Source organism: Schistocerca americana, chromosome X (genome assembly GCF_021461395.2).
Source record: "Schistocerca americana isolate TAMUIC-IGC-003095 chromosome X, iqSchAmer2.1, whole genome shotgun sequence".
Taxonomy (NCBI): Eukaryota; Metazoa; Arthropoda; class Insecta; order Orthoptera; family Acrididae; genus Schistocerca; species Schistocerca americana.
Genome location: NC_060130.1, coordinates 869,180,019 through 869,207,460, shown reverse-complemented (window position 1 = coordinate 869,207,460; position 27,442 = coordinate 869,180,019). Strand labels below are relative to the sequence as shown.

The 27,442-nt window shown below is 40.1% G+C and overlaps 1 protein-coding gene across 3 annotated transcripts in view; it reads left to right on the top strand.

Moving 5' to 3' along the window:
* Positions 1-15,153: 15,153 nt before the first annotated feature.
* Positions 15,154-27,442, top strand: part of LOC124556474 (type-1 angiotensin II receptor-associated protein) — a 92,667-nt gene continuing 80,378 nt past the window's right edge. Inside the window, exons 1-2 of one of the 3 annotated variants that reach the window (XM_047130429.1) lie at positions 15,154-15,265; positions 19,368-19,449. In XM_047130429.1, the coding sequence (XP_046986385.1) occupies positions 19,414-19,449 (36 nt within the window). In that variant the 5' untranslated portion in view covers positions 15,154-15,265; positions 19,368-19,413. Of the gene's footprint in view, positions 15,397-19,367; positions 19,450-27,442 lie in introns of all 3 variants that reach the window. The other 2 variants (XM_047130430.1, XM_047130428.1) reach the window with 2 other exon arrangements.

Here is a 27,442-nt window from a genome sequence, read left to right as displayed (position 1 = left end):
ACACTTGCTGTGAAGCTTTGGTCTGCAACGGACTCCTGCAGGAACCTATGCACAAATACCATGCACTCATTGTATTCCCCTGTTTGCAACATCTGGATGCACTGGAAATTAAATGGATGTACTCCTTTGTCATGTACAATGCGACAGGCGAAGAGTTTGGGGATATAAGTGGCTTGGGATAAACCTCGTGTACTTGCTGATGGTATACACTGTACCCTTTTGAGAACGCTTTCTTCAGCCACAGCTCTCCATGTTGGTTGTTGGCGAGCAACATCCAGGTTGTGTACATAGAACGAGCCAGTTCCGCCAATTAGCTGTGCAGGATGGCGAATAATGTGTAACATGGCACCTTTATATTGGGATATTTCACATAGTGCAATCACACTACTGTGGCTGTTGGCCACACCATAAATCAAAGTCATCTCAGCCATTTCGCAGCATGTGTAGCCATCCATGTTACCCATAACGCTTCCAAGGCAATAATGGCTACATCCTCCATGTGTTCTGCCCATGTTCTTATAGCAATGCCCTCTTCCGATCATAGTGCCCTCTCATGGCGTTTGCGACCTCTGGTTCCTATGAGATTACTGATTCTTGTTGTATTCCTGATGTACTATGTCAGCTTGGGAACTTTTTTTGGATCACCCTGGATATAACACTGCAGTGAACTTCCATATTCGTTGGCTGTCATTACAGAAAAAAAGTCAAAATTCCACATAGGGATCCTTGACATCCAGCTGGCAAGTTCCACAATGCAGCACACAATGCATGCAACTCCAACTACCAATTGCGATGACTACACCACCATTTGAGTTGGCATTATGTTCATTTCATCGTTATGAACTCGGCTAATTTTGGTTTGGAGAACATACCTTCTTTGTATTAATAAACTTAAATGTTGGAAAAAGAGTCAGATGATTTTAATGAAGATTTAAATTATAAGATAAAAATTAAGCTCAGTGTTATTAAAACTACAGCAAACATAAGTATAAAAAGAATTGTTTTTTGCATGTAAATATGCATGTAAAAATTAAGAAAAGCTTTTGTATGAGAACATTCGTTTTCTTTTTCACTACTCTGCTAAAAATTTTAAAGAGTCTCCTATTTACGATATGAGTCTTTTTGATCAGGGTAATGGATGATACTGAAAACTAGTTGAAACTAGGTAGTTGGAAGTGTAGTGACCCCCATAGCTTAGCTATATTATGAACTGGTATAACACAGAGATAAGTGAGTTTTTTCAGAGCATTGTGTGACTTGTTGGTCGCCTCTATAGAATGCAACAGCAGCGATTAGACAGAGAGTAACAAAGAGATGCCTGTCTATAGCGTGTTCCCCCACTGCTTCTGGCCAGAGTTTGTTTATAGCCAAACAGTTGTTCACTACACATGACCCTATTAGTAAACATTGAGGAGGCTGGAGTGCATCATAAGACAGTGAGTCCACTTGATGCACTAGATGCACTCTCTCTCTCTCTCTCTCTCTCTCTCTCTCCCTCTCTATCTATCTATCTATCTACCTATCTATCTATCTCTCTCACACACACACTATCTCTCTCTCTATCTATCTACCTATCTCTCTCTCTCTCTCTCTCTCTCTCTCTCTCTCTCTCTCTCTCTCTCTCTGTCTCCACTCATTGCTTATTGGCCACGTGATATGCTGTTCCAGCATCTGCGTGCGGCAGGAACTATTTGATGCTCACTCCTTACACTGGATACGCATTGTGATTCATCACTAGGAAGTTATAACATGTCAGGAAGTGCATTTTGATTTACTTGAGCACCCTGATAATGTGAGAACAAATTACTTACAGTAAATACATTTTTAAAAAGTTATATCACGTCAGCAATTGTGCATTCTGTTATTAGCACTATGCTGGTGTGATTTTTTACATAATACTGGCAGATTCAGGTCATAGACCGTTCTATATCACTGGGATTTTTTTTAATTTCCTGGCGTTTTAACAAATCCATTGTAATGTCAAAGTGTCTGGCTAGCGCTGGGCAGCCTTATTGACTGCAATGTATAGTTTTGGGTGACTGATGATAGTAACTGAGATAAGAATACCGTGAATAATAGCAATTAAGGTAAGGTAGCATAAATATAGAGGTAACCGTTTTTTTTATTCTTGGTCGTAAATTATAACCATTGAGATAATTAGGTCATAAATTTGACTAAAATAAATACTGCATAATAGTGTAAGTGGCTTATTGAGGTGCGATTTATTTACACAAGTTTTGGAAATAAACAGAATAAGTGGCTGGCTTTGTTTACTTCAGAAGGCTAATGGGCCCATTGTCCCTGAACTGGTACCTACTCCGAACTTTTCTTTTGTTTCCTTTACTGCTTGTTCAATATACAGATTGAATAGCATCGCGGAGAGGCTACAACCCTGTCTCACTCCCTTCCCAACCACTGCTTCCCTTTCATGCCCCTCGACTCTTATAACTGCCATCTGCTTTCTGTACAATTTGTAAATAGCCTTTCGCTCCCTGTATTTTATCCCTGCCACCTTCATAATTTGAAAAAGAGTATTCCTGTCAACATTGTCAAAAGCTTTCTCTAAGTCTACAAATTCTGGAAACGTAAGTTTGCCTTTCCTTAATCTTTGTTCTAAGGTTAGTTGTAGGGTCAGTATTGCCTCACGTGTTCCAACATTTCTACGGAATCCAAACTGATCTTCCCCGAGGTCGGCTTCTACCAGTTTTTCCATTCGTCTGTAAAGAATGTGCGTTAGTATTTTGCAGTTGTGACTTATTAAACTGATAGTTAGGTAATTTTCACATCTGTCAACACCTGCTTTCTTTGGGATTGGAATTATTATATTCTTCTTGAAGTCTGAGGGAATTTCGGCTGTCTCATACATCTTGCTCACCAGATGGTAGAGTTTTGTCAGGACTGGCTCTCCCAAGGCTGTCAGTAGTTCTAATGGAATGTTGTCTACTCCCGGGGCCTTGTTTCGACTTAGGTCTTTCAGTGCTCTGTCAAACTCTTCACACAGTATCATATCTCCAATTTCATCTTCATCTACCTCATCTTCCATTTCCATAATATTGTCCTCAAGAACATCGGCCCTGTATAGACCCTCTATTTACTCCTTCCACCTATCTGCTTTCCCTTCTTTGCTTAGAACTGGGTTTCCACTGGAGCTCTTGATATTCATGCAAGTGGTTCTCTTTTCTCCTAAGGTCTCTTTAATTTTCCTGTAGGCAGCATCTGTCTTATCCCTCGTGAGATAAGCCTCTACTTCCTTACATTTGTCCTCTAGCCATCCCTGCTTAGCCATTTTGCACTTGCTGTCGATCTCATTTTTGAGACGTTTGTATTCCTTTTTGCCTACTTCACTTACTGCATTTTTGTATTTTCTCCTTTCATCAATTAAATTCAGTATCTCTTCTGTTACCCATCGATTTCTACTAACCCTCGTCTTTTTACCTACTTCACTTAATGTATTTTTGTATTTTCTCCTTTCATCAATTAAATTCAGTATCTCTTCTGTTACCCATCGATTTCTACTAGCCCTCGTCTTTTTACCTACTTGATCCTCTGCTGCCTTCACTATTTCATTCCTCAAAGTACCCATTCTTCTTCTACTGTATTTCTTTCCCCCATTCTAGTCAATTGTAACCTTATGCTCTCCCTGAGACTCTGTACAACCTCTGGTTTTTTCAGTTTATCCAGGTCCCATCTCCTTAAATTCCCACCTTTTCGCAGTTTCTTCAGTTTTAATTTACAGTTCATAACCAATAGATTATGGTCAGCGTCCACATCTGCCCATGGAAATGTCTTACAATTTAAAATCTGGTTCCTAAATCTCTGTCTTACCATTACATAATCTATCTGAAACCTTTTAGTATCTCCAGGGTTCTTCCATGCATACAACCTTCTTTCATGGTTCTTGAACCAAGTGTTAGCTATGATTAAGTTATGCTCTGTGCAAAATTCTACCAGGCGGCTTCCTCTTTCATTTCTTAGCCCCAAGCCAAGTTTTTAATCTGCCACAAAGTTTAATATCAGCGGACACCTGCAGAGGGAAAATTAAATTCTTCACTTTAGTCACCCACAGGAAAGAGAGACCTCCTAATAGAGTGCCTAAACGGGTTGACTGCATCCTTCAATGACTGAACTACAGAAGATGTCTAAGTTGAAACGGTTAGGCTGTTGACATCCAACTAGTGTGTTAATGTGCGAATGGTCCTGCCTAATTTACACAAAGAGATTCAAGATCGTGACGTTTAGAAAAAAGGCATAAACCGTCTGCTTACTAGAGAGTTTTAATGCTCACTGAAACAGCATTGTCCATATCTAGTGTATATATTGAAACAGAAGAGGACTGAGTGTTGAGCCATGGGGCAGTTCTCTTGACACTGTACAAGAACTGAGTAATTTGTTCTGGAAACTTACATATACAGGGGGAATTATCTAGAACTGTCCGCCTGCGTATCTGAGTGGTAACGTGTTTGCCTACCATGTAGCACGCCCAGGTCCGACTCCTGGCCAGATTGGAGATTTTCTTTGCTCGTGGACTGGGTGTTGTGTTGTCCTCATCATCATCACTGATGTGCAAGTCACCCACAGTAGTGTCACCTGAAATAATACTTGCAACACCGCGGCCGAACTTCCCTTGATGGAGCCTTCTGGCCAACGATGACACACAATCATTTCATTTCATTTTTTCATGTAAAACTTGCACTGCAAATATTGCGCAAATGGAAATTGCTATTGATGTGTTGTTCTTCCAAAATGGACTGGTAGTCAAGGGCTCAATTTGTTAGCCAATCAACAGATTGTAACAATACTTAGAAAGTGTATTTTTGTGTAGACACACACTTTTTTAAATGAAACGACGCATTTTGAGATTAACAGGCTACAAGTAGGGTAAATTAGTATGTCAGTGGTGTTTGTTGCAGGATCCTAGTGCGAATCGTTTATGAGATATCGTATTTTGAAAAGTTTCCACACTGACGCTTGTTTGTGCCATTCAGCACACGTAATTGTTTGGTGCAATGTTGCTATATTTGCTCACAGTGTGCTTGTGCGTCCCTTGAGTACATTGCGACTTGGTAGTCAGTTAGTGTGTGACACTCGTTGAGTGAACGATGGATTTTACCAATGCAGAAAAAGCCGACAAGCTCATGGCGTATGAAGAGTGTAGCAAGCATGCAGTTCGTTCTCGTATGGTGAATATGGCAACATTTCCTGATAGACTTTAACCATATCGGCAGTTCTTTATCAACCTCTTCAACCTTTACGTGAAAGTGGTAGTGTAATATCTGGACAACGTAACAGAAGGAAACAAGTAACGACAGGAGATGGGGAAATTGTTGTTCTTGATAATGTTGCAGTTGATCCTCATGTCAGCTCCTGCACAATGGCATGAGCCAGGCAAATGTCCTACGCATCCTCCATCGACATAGATACCATCCCTGTCACAACTCTCTTCATCAAGAACTGCTTGGAAACGATTATGAGACTCATGTCAACTTCTGTACGTGGCGCATTAAGACAAGATACTGCAGATATATCATGTATTTTATTTAGTGATAAAGCCACATTTACCAGTTATGACCAGGTACACCACCAAAATATGTACAATTGGACTGTTGAGAATGCTTGTTGGTTTTGTCACACAGAATGTCAGTGTCCACAGAGTTTAAACGTGTGGCCTGAGATACTGAACCATCTGCCCATAGGGCTGTTTTTCATAGATAGAACACTGAACGCGCACAATTATCGCGGCCTCCTAACGGACCCTCTTCCAAGGATGCTAGAAGACGTTCCTCTGCAAACTGTGGGAAATCTGTGGTACCAACTAGAGGGCTGTCCAGCCTATAAAGCACAAAGTACTACAACATGTCTTCACAGATTGTTTCCCTGGATTCGACGCCTGTAGGCTTTTGTCTGAGAGGAAATCTGAAAGACGCTGTCTACAAGGAAATACCAGCTACACCTGATGATATGCAACGACGTATTACTGCAACCTGCTCGGACGTCTCCGCTGAAACATTAGCATGTGTGCAGCAGTCGTTCCATACCAGACTGGAAGAGTGTATTGCTGCTGCCGATGGTCATTTTCAACACTACCTGTGATGGTCAACTGTCTCGTTACTGGTCAGAATGCATATAACTACGTCACACATGTGTTATGCAATAACTGACTAGCAAATTGCAGTGCACACAAGAGACACACAAGCACACTGTAAGCAAACACAGCAACATTTTACGAAGCAACTAGGTGTGTTGAATGGCTCAAACAAGTGTCAGTGTGGAAACTTTTCAAAATACAATATTTCGTAAACGATCCTGCAACAAACTCCACTGACATTATAATTCACCCTACTTGTAGTTTGTAAATCGCAATAGGCAGTGCATCAATTAAAAAAGTGTATGTTTACACAAAAAATACACTTTCTAAGTATTGTTACAATCTGTTGATTGGCTAACAATTCAAGCCCCTGACTACCTATCCATTCTGTGAAACCAGCACATCAATAGCAATTTCCATTTCAGCAATATCTGTGGTGCAAGTTTTAGAAGACTCGCCCTATATAGGTAAGTTTCCAGAACAAATTACTCAGTCCTTGTACAGCATCAAAAGAACTGCCCCATGACTCAACCCTCAACTCTTTTCTATTTTAATATCTACACTAAATATGGACAATGCTGTTTCAGTCGGCATTAAAACTCTCCAGTATGCTGACGATTTGTGCCTTTCTTCTACACGTCACGATCTTGACTCTCTTTGCGTAAATCAGGCAGGACCATTTACATATTAACCCACTAGTTATATATCAACAGCTTAACGGTTTCAACCGCGCCATCTTCAGTAGTTTAGTCACTAAAAGAAGTAATCAACCAGCTTAGACATCCTATTAGGAGGTCTTTCTTTCCTGTGAGCAGCTAAAGAGAAGAAAGGAAAGACCACTGATATGAAACTTCTTAGGAGATTAAAACTGAGTACATTGTCAAGACTTAAACTCGGAACCTTTGCCTTTCACTGGCAAGTGCTCTACCGACTGAGCTACCCGAGCACTACACACGACCTGAGTTCACAGCCTTCCTACCGCCAGTACTTCGTCTCCCACCTTCCAAACTTCATAGAAGCTCTCCTGTGAATCTTGCAGGAATACCATTTGTGGACGAACGGATATTGCAGAGACATAGCTTAGCCACAGCCTGAGGGGACGTTTCCAGAAAGGTATTTTCACTCTGCAGTGGAGTATGCGTTGATATGAAACTCCCTGGCAGATTAGAACTGTGTGCTGTACCGATACTCGGATTCGGGACCTTTGACTTTTGCGGGCAAGTACTCTACCAACTGAGCTACCCTGCCAGGTATCACGACCTGTCCTCACAGCTTTACTCCCGCCAGTACCTCATGCCCTGCCTTCCAGGCTTCACAGACTAAAGTGAAGGTCTTAGGCATGGTATGTGACATGTTCTTAATCTCTCATGCAATCAAGAAAACAGATAATAACATTAACACTGTGACATCTGAAGCTGGAACTTGATGAGATACAGGCCCTTACATCCTCTTGATTATAGACAATGGCCTCGTCTACTCATCATCGATTATAGATGCTTCTTATATTACAATGCAACTAAATGTGCACCTCATGAATTTGACATGATACAGTTCAGATGGCTGTGGATTTGCCTAGGAGCAACACGATTGATTCCATTGAAGCCTCACTGTAATTCGCTGAACATGCTGTGTATTTTCTTGCTAGAGGAGTTACCCGCCTAAAATATAGTAGGTTAATCACCCTCCTCCAAGAAATGAGAGACCGTCTTCCATTAATGTCTTCATCAGAAATGCAGAACCCTTGCCCTCTACTTGTGGCAGCATTAGACTCAGTGCTTGTCATCAGTCACTGGATTCAAACACGTAGCAACATAATCCCATTCAGATATCTGATGAAAAACCTCAATATTCACTATTACAGTTTTATGAGCAATTGGTCTGGCACAATTAGTTAAAGTTTCAGTGCTACACATTAATCTTTATTGACCACACTTTGTTCATAAGTATATGGACGGCTCTCGATATCAACAGACAGGAGCTGTATAATGTGCAGTTCTTGTCCCCAAACTGAAATATTTTAAGTAACTCTGTCTGCACCATATTATTCCATTTTTAATGCAGAGGCGATAACGATTCAAGAAGTTCTCAAATTTGGCCATCATGCAGAGCTCCATAACACAATGACAGTGTCAGAATCAAAAACTTATTTGAAGGTTACTGAAAACCAAAAGTGGAAAAGTGGAATGAATATTCAGTTACTGGAAATTATACAATAATCATTGCTAAATAACGGAAGAGGTATGAGTATCTCCATTTCATGGGGCCAGCTCATGATTCTTTTACAATGAAAAGGTCGACCAGTTGGTCCCATAGTGAACTTCAATCTAATAACATTTGATTTCAAGTTATGAATGCAGAAACTGGCCGAGGTAGCATGGACAGAGGACTGGCGCCTTTCAATCTGCCATAAACGTCAATAATATGCTGTGTTCCAATCAGTAATTATAATCACTCCCTAGTTTCGATAATTTCAGGTGAGCAAAAAACTGGTAGCAACCTTTTTGTGAACGCATCCTAACCATCGGTCAACTCCTTCCCATTTACATCTCATAGTCATCAGGGGTAACACTTTCTGCGACTGTCAGAAGAAAGAAGAAGGAGATGTAAGCAACATGCTGTTTTCCTGTAGTAATGACTGTAAATGGAATTTTGTGTACTACCTGTGGTTGTATAAATACTCTAATCTTCAAGTGTACGTTTTCCAATCTTTGTTGAGTTCTTTTTTATATTCTGTTTTGTCTGTAGTTGATAAGTGAATGTTCATAAGACATAAATATTGTACCTACCTTAGACGCTGTAAAATAATTTTAAATCAACTATAGATTTTGTAATTTTTCTGCATATGTGATTTTATAATTGTAACAAGCTGTTGGCACTATGGTTCAATAAACTCAAGTCAAATTTTATGCAGACTCCTGTGATCAGCAGTGTCGACACGTTCATGCCCTGCTCCCACTGCTGCTGTTGTAGCTCCCACTGGGGGCACATGGGCTGATGAAACTCTTCGTGATGGGGTGGCAGTAGCTCTAGACGTATACGCTGCTGCTGTTGTGTTTTTTGTTGCCACCACTGATAGTTTCCAGTCATTGTGCTGCACCTGTCCAGCTATAGCAGTTGCTGAAACTAATTCTGTATCTGGTAACGGAAATGCATGTTAGGCTTCTTTACATTCTGGTTGATTTGGAAGTTATGGCCAACCCGATTGATTTTTTGTTTTACAGGGATGTAATTCCTATACACGCAAGTGCAGTCAGTATAAAATGCTGCAATTCCAGCTGCTACCATTTAACCAGTATCTATTGGGAGTGTTTCCCTATCTTCATTTGAGTACCACATTAAAAATCAGTTTGTATGAACATCCTAAACAAGTAGAAATACGGAATATAGTCTGAAATGCATGACTTCCAGTGTTTACACTCTCCAGCACCGATAAGAACGATGAGCTCTGTTCGCGACCACTGTTCACTCTCCTCTGCTGCTTAGATTTGTGTCTGATGGACAACTTATGATTAATAAAAGAAGTGACGAAATGCGAGTCACACTTCGGTGTTCATAGTGTCACTGTGTTCGCTGATATATGATTTTTCGAAATATTCGGGTCTTATTCTTTTTTTTCAATTTGGATTTGAGATTTTTATCGTGTACTATCGTCTTCCTAAAGGCCGAAGAGTCTGATTTCGTGGAAAGCTGATTACTTCTACACCTCATTTCATCCAAACCAGGGCACAGTTTGTTTTACTTCCTTATACCAGACACAGCCAGATTACAGTTACCTTCTTTGTTAACCACGATAGTCTTGTCGTCTGCAAAAAGTGGAAAATTTATCTCAAAGCTCGTACACATTGGAAGGTCGTTAGCAAAGATGGGGATCAAGCACAGAGCCCTGTGAGACTTTACACTTGACAGTGCCCCACTTACATCCTGCAGGTATTCCATACGAGATAGTCAACAAATCTAACATTCAGTAAAAGAGCCCATACGTTCAGTTTGGGGATATATCTGATGGGACATGATTGTTGAAAATCTCTGCTACGTTTTCAGATGTTTTGAAAACGATCCCATCATGTTTGATTCCCCAATGTTGGAGTCTGGTGAAATTTCTCTTCTTTCTCTTTTTTATTATACCCCATATGGTCTTCATGTTGTTATTGGAAGCATCAATTCAAGACTTAATAGTCATACTCTCTGTTTTTTTTTTCAGAACCATTTTTAGGATATTGCTGTGTGGTAGTGTGCTTTTCTCTCCAGGACATTGGATTATCAAAATGAAGCAAACAGCTCTCATCTCCATTTATGCATAGTTTTGGTCCCTTGTGTAATCTGTCGTGTCATTCAGGAAGTATTTCATCCACATGCTGGTCGCTCCACCTATCTCATAAAACACATTTCTTAAACGAATATCATAGTTGACATAGTCGAAGAATGTGCACACATCACAAAAAAAATTAAGTAAAAAACATTTTTCTCTTCATGAAATCTAAGATTTGGTCAGCAGTACCCTGCCGGAAGCCAAATGGCTTTTTGTTCAGTAAGATGGAGTTGCTGAGATGGTTTAAAAGCCTTCTAAGAGAAAGCTTTTCTAGAATTTTTGAGTAGCTTCTTAGGAGGAAAACTGGACAATAAATACCTACTTCAACTTTATCACCATTTTTACAAATACTTTTAACAACGACATATTAATGTGTATCTAGAACAGTTCCTTGTTGTAGTTGTTTGTTAAAGACATGGCACACTATCCCATTTGTAGGATAATAGCAGCAATTAAGAATTTTTATGGATATTTCATCACTATCAGTGGAGTTTTTATTTCTCATTTCACTAATCACCGTTTCAGTTTTATTCAAAGTTATAGTAGACATCTACAACTGGTTAAAATTTGAGATACCTGCATTTTGAAGCAGAGCCATTTCCTCATAAACAGAGCCCCTACGTTCAGTTTGGGGATATATCTGATGGGACATGATTGTTGAAAATCTCTGCTACGTTTTCAGATGTTTTGAAAACGATCCCATCATGTTTGATTCCCCAATGTTGGAGTCTGGTGAAATTTCTCTTCTTTCTCTTTTTTATTATACCCCATATGGTCTTCATGTTGTTATTGGAAGCATCAATTCCATACTTAATAGTCATACTCTCTGGTTTTTTTTTTTTCAGAACCATTTTTAGGATACTGCAGTATGGTAGTGTGCTTTTCTCTCCAGGACATTGGATTATCAAAATGAAGCAAACAGCTCTCATATCCATTTATGCAAAGTTTTGATCCCTTGTGTAATCTAACATTTATCCATGGGTACTCAGTAGTTTTCATGAACCGTTTTTTTTTAGGAATGATTGATTGAAACAAGAACATAAAATCTCGGAAAAATAGATGAAACTTAGTATCTACATTTTCAACATTATAGATTGGATCCAAGTTTATGTTCTGTAAGGAATTTCTGAAGCCTATAAGTTTTTTTGTAATGGTACTACATACATTGATTTTGGTATGTGTAGTAAGACTTCTGATTATAAGTAATTGGTCATCATGGGCAAAGAAAAGTTTAAAATTTTCTTTACTGTTATGTTAGGGCTTCTGGTCATGTTAATGTAAATGTCAGTGAGAGATTTACAGTTATCTGTGACCGCTGAGGTAAAATCAACAAAAGCACTGAGATTATATGTATTCATTAAGTGCGAAAGTTCAGTCCCACTGCTATTTGCACTCAGAAAGTGAACATTTAAGTCAGCAAAAATATAGATAATTTTTGCTTTGTTTCAGAGGAATCGTAATGTAGAAGAGTATCTTTGTTTACTTATTTATTCATTCATCTCTAGAAAAAATTTCTTGGCATGGATTTCATCATTATACATACATACATACATGCATTACATATGACAGAGGTACTGTACATTACACAAGACTAACAGAAAATAAATAAAATATACATAGAAAAGTCCAGATAGAGAGAAATGCACACTATTTGTCACTGAATTACATAAGGCAACCTAGAGAAAGTAATAGTCTTATTTATCTGTGGACCATTCAGTACATTGGTTTTGGACACGTGATGTTTACATGGAGTTTAAAAAATTACAAAATAATAAGTTTCGAAATCACACACTAATATGAATATGTCAATAAAAGAAATGATTATCTTAATATAACCATCTAAAAACAGTGATATGCATATAGTTTCTTTCTGCATGTTGCATGGAGTTACACTGGTCTACATCTGCAGAAGACATGCTTACTAATCTTAAAATAACTACCATAAAGTTTGGCTACTTTGCCCCTAGTGGGTAACTTTGCTCCAACTCTGAAAAAAGATTCAGTCCTGTCTAGCACATATTCTAATAAACGTTTGGGAACAGTTTTGATTCTGCCCAACACTTGACAGTTTCTATTAGATCATATGTTGAGTTATTCTACCACCTGCTATCTTGGGTTTTTTCTGCCAATCATCTCTATACTAGCTTATTTTTGAGATAATTTTTGTCACGAAAAAGTGGTGTTTTGCTACCAGAAAACATTTTAAACAGAAGTCAAATGACGTTCATTTATAAGTGTAAATTATTTATTATCTAAATTATACCCACAAACTTGTAATCAACATGTTATTGATGACTGTCTGAATGAAAGCAGCTGTGAATGTTACTTTCTGGGAAAATGGGGCAACTTTGCTCCACTGATAAAGTGGATCAAAGTAGCTCCACAGTACTTTCACAACTTCGTTTTACCTCATTCATGTTGGCAGGAATCTTATTAGTTGAAAATGAATACAACTAAGTCATTTATGTTGTTATAGTATCGTACAAGTGGTTAGGATTTTGCCTATATGCAGTTTACAACACTGAAAATCTGATAGAATGCCTGGAGTCCATAAGAAATGGAACACGTGCTTGAAGTGCCACACAATGCTTCTAAACCAGTGGCAGTTACTAGCATACAACTTAAGAAGACAAAATTCTAGCAGTACCTGGTTATTCTAGTGATGAAGACTTAATAGAAGAACCAGTTCTTGACAAAAGGTTGAACAAAGATCGAGAATCACACAGAAGGAATCAAATGGAAGTGTTAGCGGCATCTGCTGAGGATGAAGAGAACCTGTCGAAACCACGTGAAGAACTGAAACCAATCAACAAGCAGATTGTTGTGTTTGTGGTTGCACAGTGTGAAAAATAAACATTACCGTGGTGTTATTGAAAGTTTTATTGAAGATGGTGCGTCCATAAATACTGCCATTTCTGAACATCTGGAAATGACCTGTAAATAAAGATGTACCTTTTTCACAAATGGGATGATTTAATTGAAGGTACAAACCCCTCAAAACAGTTAAGTAAAAGAAGCATTTTCTCCATTACAGGGCTGGTCAAAGTTGATGAAAATATTTTCCTGGTATAGTCACTGACATTTTGACACGCCAGCATACCTAATGAAACATTGGACAGTTCTTTGATAACAAAACAAATCTAAATTTTGCTCATGCCTGATACTTACATGCATCTTAAATAAAAAAATATTGCGCTGCCCTGGAGTTTTATTAGTTCTGTCCCTTTAATACCAAAAAATACAGAAATGTTGATTTACTATGGCTCTATAAGGTAATACAATACCATTGCCTCAAGCTATTATCCTGTCTTAAAATAATGTTTATATTAAGCGGAGCAAAGTAACCCACTCTAGGGGCTACCTTGTTCCAATTTGTAAAATATTGTTAAATATTAAAAACACATCTTTGATGTCTTTGTATGTTACTGGTAGTAGATGGTTTTTTGCATTTTATAGAACAGACTAACCTCTTTTTCAAAGTCGTTTTACAAAACTACTATGCATTAAAAGACTGTTCAAAAAACTGTCCAAAAGTGGTGCAAGGAAACCCTGCTTTATGGTTCTTATAAACAATGGATATATATAGAGATGCAATTATCAAGGTCACTTTATGCTATCTGAAAAAATTACATATTTCGACAGAGACTTATGAACACAATACTAATTACATGAATCATAAGACTCCTCTTATAGACCTTGGCTTTTAGATTACATGGAAAACTTACAAACTATACATGTAAACATGTTGTGTTGCTTATATTCTCCATCCTCTTTGGCTATATATATAAACAGTTTTGTTGCTAATTGGCGAAGCCTTTGAATACAAAGCAAAAGAAATTGGTTGTGGAAGCAGATTGTTTGTAGCTTTGCCCGAGGTCTAGGTTAGATAGGAAGGTGACAGTTTGGTTGTGAGTCGGCAAAGCCAACGAAGGTGATATTAACAAAACCTGGTTGCCCTGACGGCCTGATCAGTAGCTTCATTGCTTTGAAAAACTCGCCTATATCATCACATTACATCGCTATATTTGTGGCGTTTGTCATACGTTTCCTATATCACTGGTCAAAACCGGTGACTCGTATATAACATTCCTCTATACCCAATATTCTCATTTTTGAAGAAAATATTCAATATCCCAGCAGAAACTCCATATATTGAGAAACCATTATGACCAGTGTTTAAAGCCAGTAGATTTAATTAGTTTCTGAGACCCTGAACACTGCAACGGTTGAAACCAATTTCCTTCAGAACTTGATTAGTATGGTAAGGGAACACGCATACTAAATAACTGAGGTTTTCTCTACGTTTTTCAGTTGCATCTGTACGTGATTCTGGTGGTCAATAAAGAGATGCAATTGTAAGCTTATGTCTATCCTTGGTACTTTGTCTTGTCCAGACCATCGCGCATGCGGCGTAAGTTTCCACCTCGGTGGATTTGAGCTTCTTTTTGCTGGGACAAATTAAGCCTATCCATATCACGTTAGCGTACCCCTTCGGCATACACAAAAATTTCCCCCAAAACTCTCACTTCTATCAATTTTAGGTTTTATACAGCTTTCTGTACGTTGTATTATGTGAGCTTTATTGCTTTTTTGAGCGCTTGCAACTCTGGCACTTTGTTGCGAATTTGTAAAATAAAACTCTGATTAGGAAATGTAATTCTTAACTAACATTTACACAAGACTGATTATTATTAAGTGGACAGGGGCGTAAAAAGATCGTCCTGGCTGCATTTTTCTACACACATTGACGGCTTTCCACAGATGTTTCACAAGCTACACTATGAGACCAGAAGAAATGCACGTGACAAGCACAAACAAAATAAAATAACTCTGGTGCGGCAGAACTGTCATCGTCGCGTGGGGATGTTTGTGTACGTATCGTGATAAGTTAAATGCTCAACGTGTTAGCTTCATTTTCCCCGTTGCGTCAGTGAGACGACGGTATTGATTTAAATGAGATATCATCAGCAGATATAGTGACTTGTCAAGCTCTTGAAGAGAAGTAAGTTTTTACTTATTTTTGGAATTCAGAGTTAACGTGAAAACTGTTTATGGGACGTGTGATGACGAAATATGAAGTGATATAAACCTGTAATTGGCTTATAGATACAGAAACCGTAGTATTCTCCGATTTGATCTGTGGCTCTGTTGAAAAGTTACGTAACACCTACTTTAGTTTAAAAGAATTTCATTTTGCCGCCGCCCCCATGCCTCCCCCTTCCGAGTTAATTTTTCAGTTGTGTTGTCACATTTTTAACCCAGTTACAGTTTTAAGTATCATTAATAGGCGTCCTCAGATAAATGTATTGTCCCAAATTTTCACATCCAGTGAAGGTAGTTGTCCTGATTTACAACTATTTATCTGTTTTGTAAAAGAAGAGCATCTGCTAGCTGCATCTGGACCAGGTACCAATATCAGTAATGTAGCTTGTTACGTTGTGATGCAAATATAACTCGGTGCACTCAAGATACCGTTGATGCCTTAGCTATCTGTTCGTGTTTTAACTGTTAGTGAAGACTCGTATTTGTCTTTCAGCTGTAATTCATCTCCACACTGCTTTGCTACTGATATGCAATCCCCCCTCTCCCCACTGCCGTCAGCTGAACTAAGCAACAATTCAGTATTGAGGAATTTGGCTATTGATTCTCATGTTAGGCCACCAGTATATTTGTTGTTTATACTAAGAAGAGTTTTATGTGGTGTGTTGTATGCAAAAGAAAGACATTTGAATGTAATGAATGATGTATTCATTTCTGTGGTAATATCTGAAGTGTGTGTTCAGCAAAATTTTAATATGTAGCAGCTTAAAAGTTGTGAATTCTTCATGATCTATAGTCCATGTCGTTTGTCTTTTCACTGAGAAGAAAAAATTGATCTTATTCTTTGTAGATCTAGATCTGTCCAATGTGCCATTAGCTATCCATAATTCTGTTGTAGACCAGGAGTAATTTTGTAACTACTTATCCATAATCAGCTCTGTACATCAGCTTTGTTGTTTTTGTCTTTGAGCGAAAATGCTGTGTACCAGTAGTTGTAAACACGTATCACCTTCAGTGCTGCAAGTTCATGTCGGAAGAGGACTTCAGTGTTTTTTGCAACTGTATCTCCATTAATTACTTCATTGATGCTAAGAGAATTTAAATAATTTATGAAATATTTAAGTCTTGTTTTGAGATGTTACATCCAAGCAAAATAACAAGTTTTTTCCTTTCTTTATTCCTATAATTCTGACTTACTTTGTTAATAAATGATTTTCTTAATGAACACATGCTGGTGTGAGTGTGATATTGGACCACTCACCCTCTCAGAAATCGTGGTTGTGGCAACACTGGTCCTTAGTGTCGCCTGAGGTCTAGGTTAGGTAGAAAGGTGATAATTTGGTTGTGAGCAGGCAAAGCCAACAAATGTGAATGCCACATAAAGGGGATAGAAACAGTTCAATCTGTAGCATAGCCTAATGTTTAAGTTCACTCCATATTTCAATGCGTTTTGCCAGATTTTCATCTTAAAAATTAAAACTGCAAGCTAAATTCCAAAAGAATATATTAAGAAATGGACAGTTATGCAATGAGTGTTTTAATGTAGATCATTCACATATATTGAACATAAACTGTGAAAAATGCAAGGGGTTCTACTGCGTAACTTTCACCCACATTGTGACAGAAACAAAATGTAAATTATTAAAGCTATTATCACACTCATTTCCTTAACTACTTTTGGGTTTGAAGTATATTTTCCTCTAATAAAGTGTATTATATAATTTAGAAGTGTATTATATAATTTAGAAGTGTATACTAGCAAATCGTCAATTATTGTAGGTATTACAGTGAGTGGATTGCTTTAATTGAAACTGTTGTTAATAGCCCATACACGACTTAGGACAGTGTAAGTATGATCTTGTTAGCAGGTGTTTTTTCAAACTTGCAGAGTGCATTCAGATTCACACAGTTTGGTCCTGAAGCTGTTTTCTGCAGTATTTCAAAGTGTGTGTTAAAAAATAATTTCTCTTGTTCAGCTATGGAAAACTGGTATTTATGAATATGAAAAGTACTCATTCTTTTTACATGTGTAATAGTGAATCATCCCAGAGCTTAAATCTCTCTGGAGATCTGATAAAATATTGATCAGAAATAAAATGGGGTGATAGAACTACAATGTGCCCTTACAATTTCTCAAAGTATTTCAGTATGGGAAAAGAGGTAGCAGTCAGTGATCTATATAAAATTTAATTAGATCATTTTACATGGTACAATTGAATGATTTGCACTAATTTCTTCAGACCTTTTAAAATTTATTGCTTTGTTTGTGACAAAAATCATAAGACACAAACAAAGCTTTATGCGTATACATAAACATAAATTGTAAAAAATAAAAAAGGAGTATGTGTGTGGGTTCACTAGGCTGTATTACTTTGACAGATAACAGTGCAGCACATTCACTCCTTACAAGCTCTTTAAAATTTATGCCAAATCAATACTAAAAAGTGAAATAACAGATGTTTTTTTTTTTTTCTCCTTCATGTGTTTGGAGAAAATGGGGGGAGGGGGGGAGAGAGACTGTGTGATTTTTGGTTGTGAATAACATGAAACGAATTGAAAATTTCCTTGTGGAAAAACTAAAAAAAATAATAATAATGGTACACCTATAGCAGTGCAGAATTTAATGCAGATTCTATTCTTTGTTGAAATACCAAACCTCTTCAAATTTTACTGTTTCTTACAAAGTGATAGTCATGTACCAGTCAATGATACTATTAGAAATAGACATAGAATAAAATCATAAAAATTCTGTAATTGATGTGGCATGTGGCAATGAAAGGGTGAATGGTACACGAGAGAGAGAGAGAGAGAGAGAGAGAGAGAGAACGCACATGAGCATGTTGTTATATGTTTTCATTTTTTAAAGAGGTATGTTTACACACACACACACACACACACACACACACACACACAATATTTCACAATTCCTATGTATTCAAGAACCCAGTATCACCAAGACTACATAAGATCTTCAATAGTTATCATAATCTTTTTCATGTTCTATTCTTTGAACCAATGTTCTCTGTTCTGTTATACTGAATAAAACATTTGCTTTAAGAATTCTCTGAGTAGGTTCTTTGCCACAAGATAAGGCCATATCAGTTGTTAAAGTATCTGTGAATTGCACCCAAAGTCATATAGAAATGGCAAGGAGCCCAAGTATGAATACATAATGCTTGTTATGTTCTAGTATCTGTTCCCATAACACTGCTCTTCTGATGGGTACAATCTGTTTCTGTATTCTAATTTTAACTGTGAGGTATTTGATGTAACATCATAGTTGGCCAGATTGCTGAAAAGTGCATCATCAAATCCAAAAGAGAAACTTGTTTTCATATTGGTACTGGATATGGCTTAAACTGACCATCTCTGAAGTGAGTATTGCCGCTAACCTAGGTGAGGATTTCCTGCCCTATGAAGGAAATGTAAGCTGTATATAACTGAAGTAGCCACACTCACTTTTTTTTTTTTTTTTTTTTTTTTTTTTTTTTTTTTTTTTTTTTTTTACAGTTCACCCTAAGTATAGTTAAAATGATTCATTTTATTTGTAACAGTGGAATTGGTTATACTTCGTGTGAGTTAAGATATGTGACAGATGTTAGTGAGGTATTCAGTGTTTCTGGTGTGTTAGGTCTGTTGAAACACTTCTTTATTAAAACTACATTTACAGGTTTTTGGAATAAAAAAAATGTTCAGGTAATTATGGAAATGAGTTTCTACTTTTTAGGTGCTTGTCAGGATGTTCACTCAAATGGATTTTTGGCGTGATGTGAAGTGAATCATAAAATTAGTTACACATAGATTTACATTCTCTCTCTGTCTGTCTGTCTGTCTCTGTGTGTGTGTGTGTGTGTGTGTGTGTGTGTGTGTGTGTGTGTGTGTGTGTGTCCCTATATATACTTTGTCATATAACAGTTTGTTTATCTTATTCAGAATTTCAGATACTTGTTAGTAATTGCAGTTTGTGAGATCCAGAAGAATGGTGGAGCTGAATATAATAAATAACCCTTTGAAGGTGAGTAACTAGTTTGTTGTTAGTACTCAATAATTCTTGTAACTTCAGTGTAGGCATCCAGTAAATTTATTCACTTTATTTAGTGTGAGATTTCAATTAATCCAGAAATTAAGCTTTGCAGAAGTACAAACGGAATCACCTGTCCTGCCTCCCTCAACTCTCACCCACATTTTCAGGGAAAACTCATATTAACACACCTTTCCCACAGCTCATGGTCTGGTGGTTAGTGCCATGGCCTCTAGATCATAGGTTCCCAGGGTAAATTCCGGGATGGGTTGGTGATTTTTTTTTTTTTTTTAAATGGGGGTACTGGTGTTGCACAAGTTGCCAAAAAGGTGTAAATAGGTCAACCCTAGATGGGATATCCCAGCTGTTAGTACCATATAATTTTATTACAGTTTGTCTTTTCTTGTGTCCAGTCTTGCAGTGTTTTAGAAATGAGCTTTTCTGCATTATTATTATTATTATTATTATTATTATTATTGGTGGTGGTGGTGGTGGTGGTGGTGGTGGTGGTGGTGGTAACAAAAATTAATGTGCGTAATATGGAAATAGACAAATTGCTTCACTCTGTGCCTGAAATACATTTTTACAAACTCAACTGTAACTCTTTTGAACATTTATTTATAACAGTAATGATGGTAGTACTGACAACTCTCTGTATAGTAATGGTGTTAAGCGGTTGATAAGTATGTAAGCAAGACAGTAAGTACAGGGTGAAGCAAAAAATGTTAACATTAAATGGGTGTACAATCACGTGAAATTACAAGTCAAAGATTTGGTTATATGCTTTCAATTTGGTACCCATCCCACTCAGTGCACATATAGAATCTGTCCATTGTTGATTGTAAAGCCCAGTGGGCCATGTGGGCAAGGATAGAAGTGATGACCTAAGTGATGAGGTGCTTCAAGTTGTCCAATTTGCCAGGTTTGCTGGCATAGACACGGTCAGTGACATGCCTCACAGCCAAAAATTACATGGCATCAGGTTAGGTAAACATGCTGGCCATGGGAGAGGACCACCTCTACCAATCCAGTGTTAACTGAATGTTCAAATACTCCCAAATCGTCTGACTGCAATGGGTAGGTGTGCCATCTTGAACGTACCCTCACTGGAGAATGGGAAGTGGCGTGTTCTCCTCCTGAAACATGCTGATCGTAGCAAAGTAATTCTTTCCCCTGATGGTCTGTTCTTCAAAAAAGAAGGGTCTAATCACTCCAGATTTGCTCACTGCACACCAAATGTTCACTTGCGGGGAATCCCGCATGTGCTCTGGAACTTCTAGAGGATGCTTGGTCACCCAGATGACACAGTTGTGCTTGTTCACATGGCAACTGATATGGAATGTTGCTGCATCAGATAACATGAACAGAATGTCAGGCTCCATGTGCACAATTTCCAAGATAATTTATTCAGAACTCACATGTGCTTGCTTGTCCACGTTTGTGAGCTGCTGCACAATCTGTGAGTGGTATGGCTTCATTCCTACATCACAGTGCAAAATTCTAATCCCTGACCTTCAAGACATGTTAATCTCTAGAGAGGCTGCATGAGGCCTTGTTTGGGATGGCTACAGTCACTTCCTGGCCTGGCACGATATTCGTTTCAGTTCAGACAGATCTTTCTACCGCTGTTCCCCTTGGAATTGTCTTGAACAGACCCCATCATTACAAACTTCTTGTAGATTCTACAGATTGTCAGGTGCAATGATGAAAGCCAGTCCAGTCCAGGCCTCGAATTTTTCTTGTACGATGCTTGCAGACTGAAAGATGTCCATCCAGGCAGCTATCTTTCTTTGTTCCTATATGGAATATTGGGACACTGTCATTTAATCTGCAAAAAATAAAAACAAGAGAACATCTATTTAATGTCAACACCTTTTTGCCTCTCCTTGTATTATTAAGCTTTCAGTGTCCTCCTTTGGAGCTAACTAATAGAGAATGCACATGTATTGACTGCTCATTGCCTCAACTATGTGGCAAGTTCTATCTGTCTCTACACCCATTACATATCCCACCCTGGTATTTCTGTTGTCATATTTATTTATATCAGAATAGATAATGTGAATTTTGAATATAGCAGGGGTAAAATACAACTTGTATAGACACATGCTGATGGCCACGGTCAGCAGTCTTCAGGCTGCTGCCTCAGAGTGTAGCGGCAGTGGGGAGTGTGGTGCATCGCATGGTACACCCCAGGTGTTACATGCTTCTCCCGCGGTCCCTGCTGTCGAGACATCTTCACGGGAACCAGGTGCGGTTGGACCACCCTCTCCCCAAGGGGAGTGGAGAGTTCAACAGCGTTCGCATCGCACGAGGCAGAGGGTCAATGTGGAGACTGGCGGTGTGGCGTCGCCTGCTCTGTCTGTGAGTGGACATGTGGCTGCTCCTTCAGCAAGGTCTGAGCAGGCACACGGGGGGAGGGGTTTAATAGTGATTGGAAGCTCCAATGGAAGGTGGGTGAAGGAGCCCCTTAGGGAAATAGCGGAAAGGTCAGGGAAGAAGGCCAATGTTCACTCTATCTTCTTGCTGGGGGGATATCATCTGAGATGTGGCACTGGGTGCACCCGACTGCAAATTGTTGCTCATGTCACTACCAATGACTCCTGCCATCTGCGTTCAGAGGTCATCCTCAGTTCATACAGGCGGTTGGCGGAGTTGATGAAGGCAGAAAGCCTTGCTCGTGAGGTGGAATCTGAGCTAACTATTTGTAGTGTCGTTCCCAGAACCAATTGTGGTCGGGGTGCAAATTTCTCAACCTGCGCTATCGGGTGGAGAAATGTAGGGTCCCCATGAATAGGTGAAGCATGCACTACACCCAGGAAGCAGCTACAAGGGTAGTAGAGTACGTGTGGAGTGCACATGTGGGTTTTTTAGGTTAGAGAATTCCCTCCCTAGGCCCGACAAGACGCCTCCTGAGATGCGACAAGGTAGCAGTAGGCAAAACACAACAGGGAATGACAGTATTAATGTGGTAATAGTAAACTGCAGGAGCATCTATAGAAAGGTCCCAGAACTGCTCCCGTTAATAAACGGTAACAATGCCCACATCGTACTAGGGACGGAATGTTGGCTGAAACCAGATATAAACAGTAATGAAATTCTAAACTCAGATTGGAATGTATATCGCAGAGACAGGCTGGACAGTGAAGAAGGGGGAGACGTGTTTATAGCAATAACAAGTGCAATAGTGTCGAAGGAAATTGACAGAGATGTGAAATAATTTGCATGGAGGTCACGGTTAAAGCAGGCTCAGACATGATAATTGGATGTTTCTATAGGCCCCCTGGCTCAGCAGCTGTTGTGGCAGAACAGCTGAAGGAAAATTTGGAAAATATGATTTCCTGACCATGTTATAGTTTTGGGAGGAGATTTTAATTTACCAGGTGCAGGCTGGGAGACTCAAATGTTTATAACGGGTGGCAGGGACAAAGAATCCGGTGAAATTTTTTTTAAGTGCATTATCTGAAAACTACCTTGAGCAGTTAAACCGACTCATGGCGATATTAGACCTTCTGGTGACACAGACCCGAACTATTTGAAACAGTTATGCAGAACAGGGAATCAGCGATCATAAAGCGGTTACTGCAGTGATGATTTCGGCCATAAATAGAAATATTAAAAAAGGTAGGAAGATTTTTCTGTTCAGCAAAGATGACAAAAAGCAAGATTTCAGAGTACTTGATGACTCACCACAAAAGTTTTATCTCGAGTACAGATAGTGTTGAGGATCAGTGGACAGAGTTCAAAACCATTATACACTCCTGGAAATTGAAATAAGAACACCGTGAATTCATTGTCCCAGGAAGGGGAAACTTTGACACATTCCTGGGGTCAGATGCATCACATGATCACACTGACAGAACCACAGGCACATAGACACAGGCAACAGAGCATGCAGAATGTCGGCGCTAGTACAGTGTATATCCACCTTTCGCAGCAATGCAGGCTGCTATTCTCCCATGGAGACGATCGTAGAGATGCTGGATGTAGTCCTGTGGAACGGCTTGCCATGCCAGTTCCACCTGGCGCCTCAGTTGGACCAGCGTTCGTGCTGGATGTGCAGACCGCGTGAGACGACGCTTCATCCAGTCCCAAACATGCTCAGTGGGGGACATATCCGGAGATCTTGCTGGCCAGGGTAGTTGACTTACACCTTCTAGAGCACGTTGGGTGGCACGGGATACATGCGGACGTGCATTGTCCTGTTGGAACAGCAAGTTCCCTTGCCGGTCTAGGAATGGTAGAACGATGGGTTCGATGACGGTTTGGATGTACCGTGCACTATTCAGTGTCCCCTCGACGATCACCAGTGGTGTACGGCCAGTGTAAGAGATCGCTCCCCACACCATGATGCCGGGTGTTGGCCCTGTGTGCCTCGGTCGTATGCAGTCCTGATTGTGGCGCTCACCTGCACGGTGTCAAACACGCATACGACCATCATTGGCACCAAGGCAGAAGCGACTCTCATCGCTGAAGACGACACGTCTCCATTCGTCCCTCCATTCACGCCTGTCGCGACACCACTGGAGCCGGGCTGCACGATGTTGGGGCGTGAGCGGAAGACGGCCTAACGGTGTGCGGGACCGTAGCCCAGCTTCATGGAGACGGTTGCGAATGGTCCTCGCCGATACCCCAGGAGCAACAGTGTCCCTAATTTGCTGGGAAGTGGCGGTGCGGTCCCCTACGGCACTGCGTAGGATCCTACGGTCTTGGCGTGCATCCGTGCGTCGCTGCGGTCCGGTCCCAGGTCGACGGGCACGTGCACCTTCCGCCGGCCACTGGCGACGACATCGATGTACTGTGGAGACCTCACGCCCCACGTGTTGAGCAATTCGGCGGTACGTCCACCCGGCCTCCCGCATGCCCACTATACGCCCTCGCTCAAAGTCCGTCAACTGCACATACGGTTCACCTCCACGCTGTCGCGGCATGCTACCAGTGTTAAAGACTGCGATGGAGCTCCGTATGCCACGGCAAACTGGCTGACACTGACGGCGGCGGTGCACAAATGCTGCGCAGCTAGCGCCATTCGACGGCCAACACCGCGGTTCCTGGTGTGTCCGCTGTGCCGTGCGTGTGATCATTGCTTGTACAGCCCTCTCGCAGTGTCCGGAGCAAGTATGGTGGGTCTGACACACCGGTGTCAATGTGTTCTTTTTTCCATTTCCAGGAGTGTACAATATGCATTAGATAAGTATGTGCCAAGCAAGATCGTAAGAGATGGAAAAAAGCCACTGTGCTACAACAACTAAGTTAGAAAACTGCTACGGAAACTAAGGGAACTTTACAGCAAACATAAACGTAGCCAAAGACTTGCAGATAAACAAAAATTACACGAAGCGAAATGTAGTGAGAGGAGGGCTATGCGAGAGGCGTTCAACGAATTCGAAAGTGGAAAATTAGGTCTTACATCAAAGTGCTAGGTGGATCAAAACGAAATGTCCGGACACTCTGTGACCAAAATGCTATTGAAACAGAGTATGACAGACTAAAGGCCGAAATACTAAATGTCTTTCTCCAAAGCTGTTTCACAGAGGAAGACTGCACTGTAGTTCCTTCTCTAGATTGTTGCATAGATGACAGGGGGATAGAAAAACAATTAAAATCGCTCCAAAGATGAAAGGCAGCTGGACCTGATGGGATACCAGTTCGATTTTACACAGAGTACGTGAAGAAACTTGCTCTCTTCTTGCAGCGGTGTACCGTAGGTCTCTAGAAGAGCGGAACATTCCAAAAGATGGGAAAAGGGCACAGGTCATCGCCATTTTCAAGAAGGGACATCGAACAGATGTGCAGAACTATAGACCTATATCTCTAACGTCGAACAGTTGTAGACTTTTGGAACACATATTATATTGAAGTATAATGACTTTTCTGGAGACTAGAAATCTACTCTGTAGGAATCAGCATGTATTTTGAAAAAGATGATTGTGTGAAACCCAGCTCGCACTATTCGTCCACGAGGCTCAGAGGGCCATAGACACGGGTTCCCAGGTACATGCCGTGTTTCTTGCAGAAGTCAAGGCATTTGATACAGTTCTCCACAGTCATTTAATGAACGAAATAAGAGCATATGGACTATCAGGCCAATTGTGTGATTGGAGAGAAGAGTTCCTAGATAATAGAATGCAGCATGTCATTCTCAATGGAGAGAAGTCTTCCAAAGTAAGAGTGATTTCAGGTGTGCCGCAGGGGAGTGTCGTAGGACCGTTGATATTCACAATATATATAAATGACCTTGTGGATAACATCGTAAGTTCACTGAGGCTTTTTGCAGATGATGCTGTAGTATATCGAGAGGTTTTAACAATGGAAAATTTTACTGAAATGCAGGAGGATCTGCAACGTATTGACGCATGGTGCAGGGAATGGCAATTAAATCTCAATGTGGGCAAGTGTAATGTGCTGCGAATACAGAGAAAGACACTTTATCATTTAGCTACAACATAGCAGGTCAGCAACTGGAAGCAGTTAATTCCATAAATTGTCTGGGAGTAGGCATTAAGATTGGTTTAAAATGGAATGACCATATAAAATTAATGGTCGGTAAAGCAGATGCCAAACTTAGGTTCATTGGAAGAATCCTAAGAAAATGCAGTCCACAAACAAAGGAAGTAGGTTACAGTACACTTGGTTGCCCACTGCTTGAATATTACTAACCGGTGTGGGATCCATACCAGACAGGGTTGATAGAAGAGAGAAATAAGATCCAATGGAGAGCAGCGCACTTAGTTACAGGATCATTTAGTAATAGGGAAAGCATTACAGAGATGATAAACTCCATGGATGACTCTGCAAGAGAGACACTCAGTAGCTCAGTACGGGCTTTTGTTGAAGTTTAGAGAACATACTTCACCGAGGATTCAAGCAGTATATCTTGGGAAGAGACCATGAGGATAAAATCAAAGAGGTTACAGCCCACACAAAGGCATACCAACAATCTTTCTTTCCACGAACAATAAGAGACTGGAGTAGAAGGGAGAACCGATAGAGGTACTCAAGGTACCCTCCGCCACACAGCGTCAGGTGGTTTGCGGAGTATGGATGTAGATGTAGATAGTACACTACTGGCCATTATAATTGTTACACCAAGAAGAAATGCAGGTGATAAACGGGTATTCATTGGACAAATATATTATATTAGAACTGACATGTGACTACATTTTCACGCAGTTTGGGTGCGTAGATCCTGAGAAATCAGTACCCAGAACAACCACCTCTGGCCGTAATAACGGCCTTGATATGCCTGGGTATTGATTCAAACAGAGCTTGGATGGCGTGTACAGGTACAGCTGCCCATGCAGCTTCAACACGATACCACAGTTCATCAAGAGTAGTGACTGGCGTATTGTGACGAGCCAGTTGCTCGGCCACCATTGGCCAGACGTTTTCAATTGGTGAGAGATCTGGAGAATGTGGTACCCAGGGCAGCAGTCAAACATTTTCTGTATCCAGAAAGGCCAGTACAGGACCTGCAACATGCGGTCGTGTATTATCCTGCTGAAATGTAGGGTTTTGCAGGGATCGAATGAAGGGTAGAGCCACGGGTCATAACACATCTGAAATGTACCGTCCACTGTTCAAAGTGCCGTCAATGCGAACAAGAGGTGACCCAGATGTGTAACCAGTGGCACCCCATACCATCACGATGGATGATACGCCAGTATGGCGATGACGAATACACACTTCCATGTGCATTCACCGCGATGTCTCCAAACACGGATGCGACCATCATGATGCTGTAAACAGAACCTGGATTCATCCGAGAAAATGATGTTTCGCCAGTTGTGCACCCAGGTTTGTCATTGAGTACACCATCGCAGGCGCTCCTGTCTGTGATGCAGCATCAAGAGGTAACCGGAACTGTTGTCTCCGAGCTGATAGTCCATGCTGCTACAAATGTCATCAAACTGTTCGTGCAGATGGTTGTTGTCTTGCAGATGTCCCCATCTGTTGACTCGGGGATCGAGACGTGGCTGCACGATCTGTT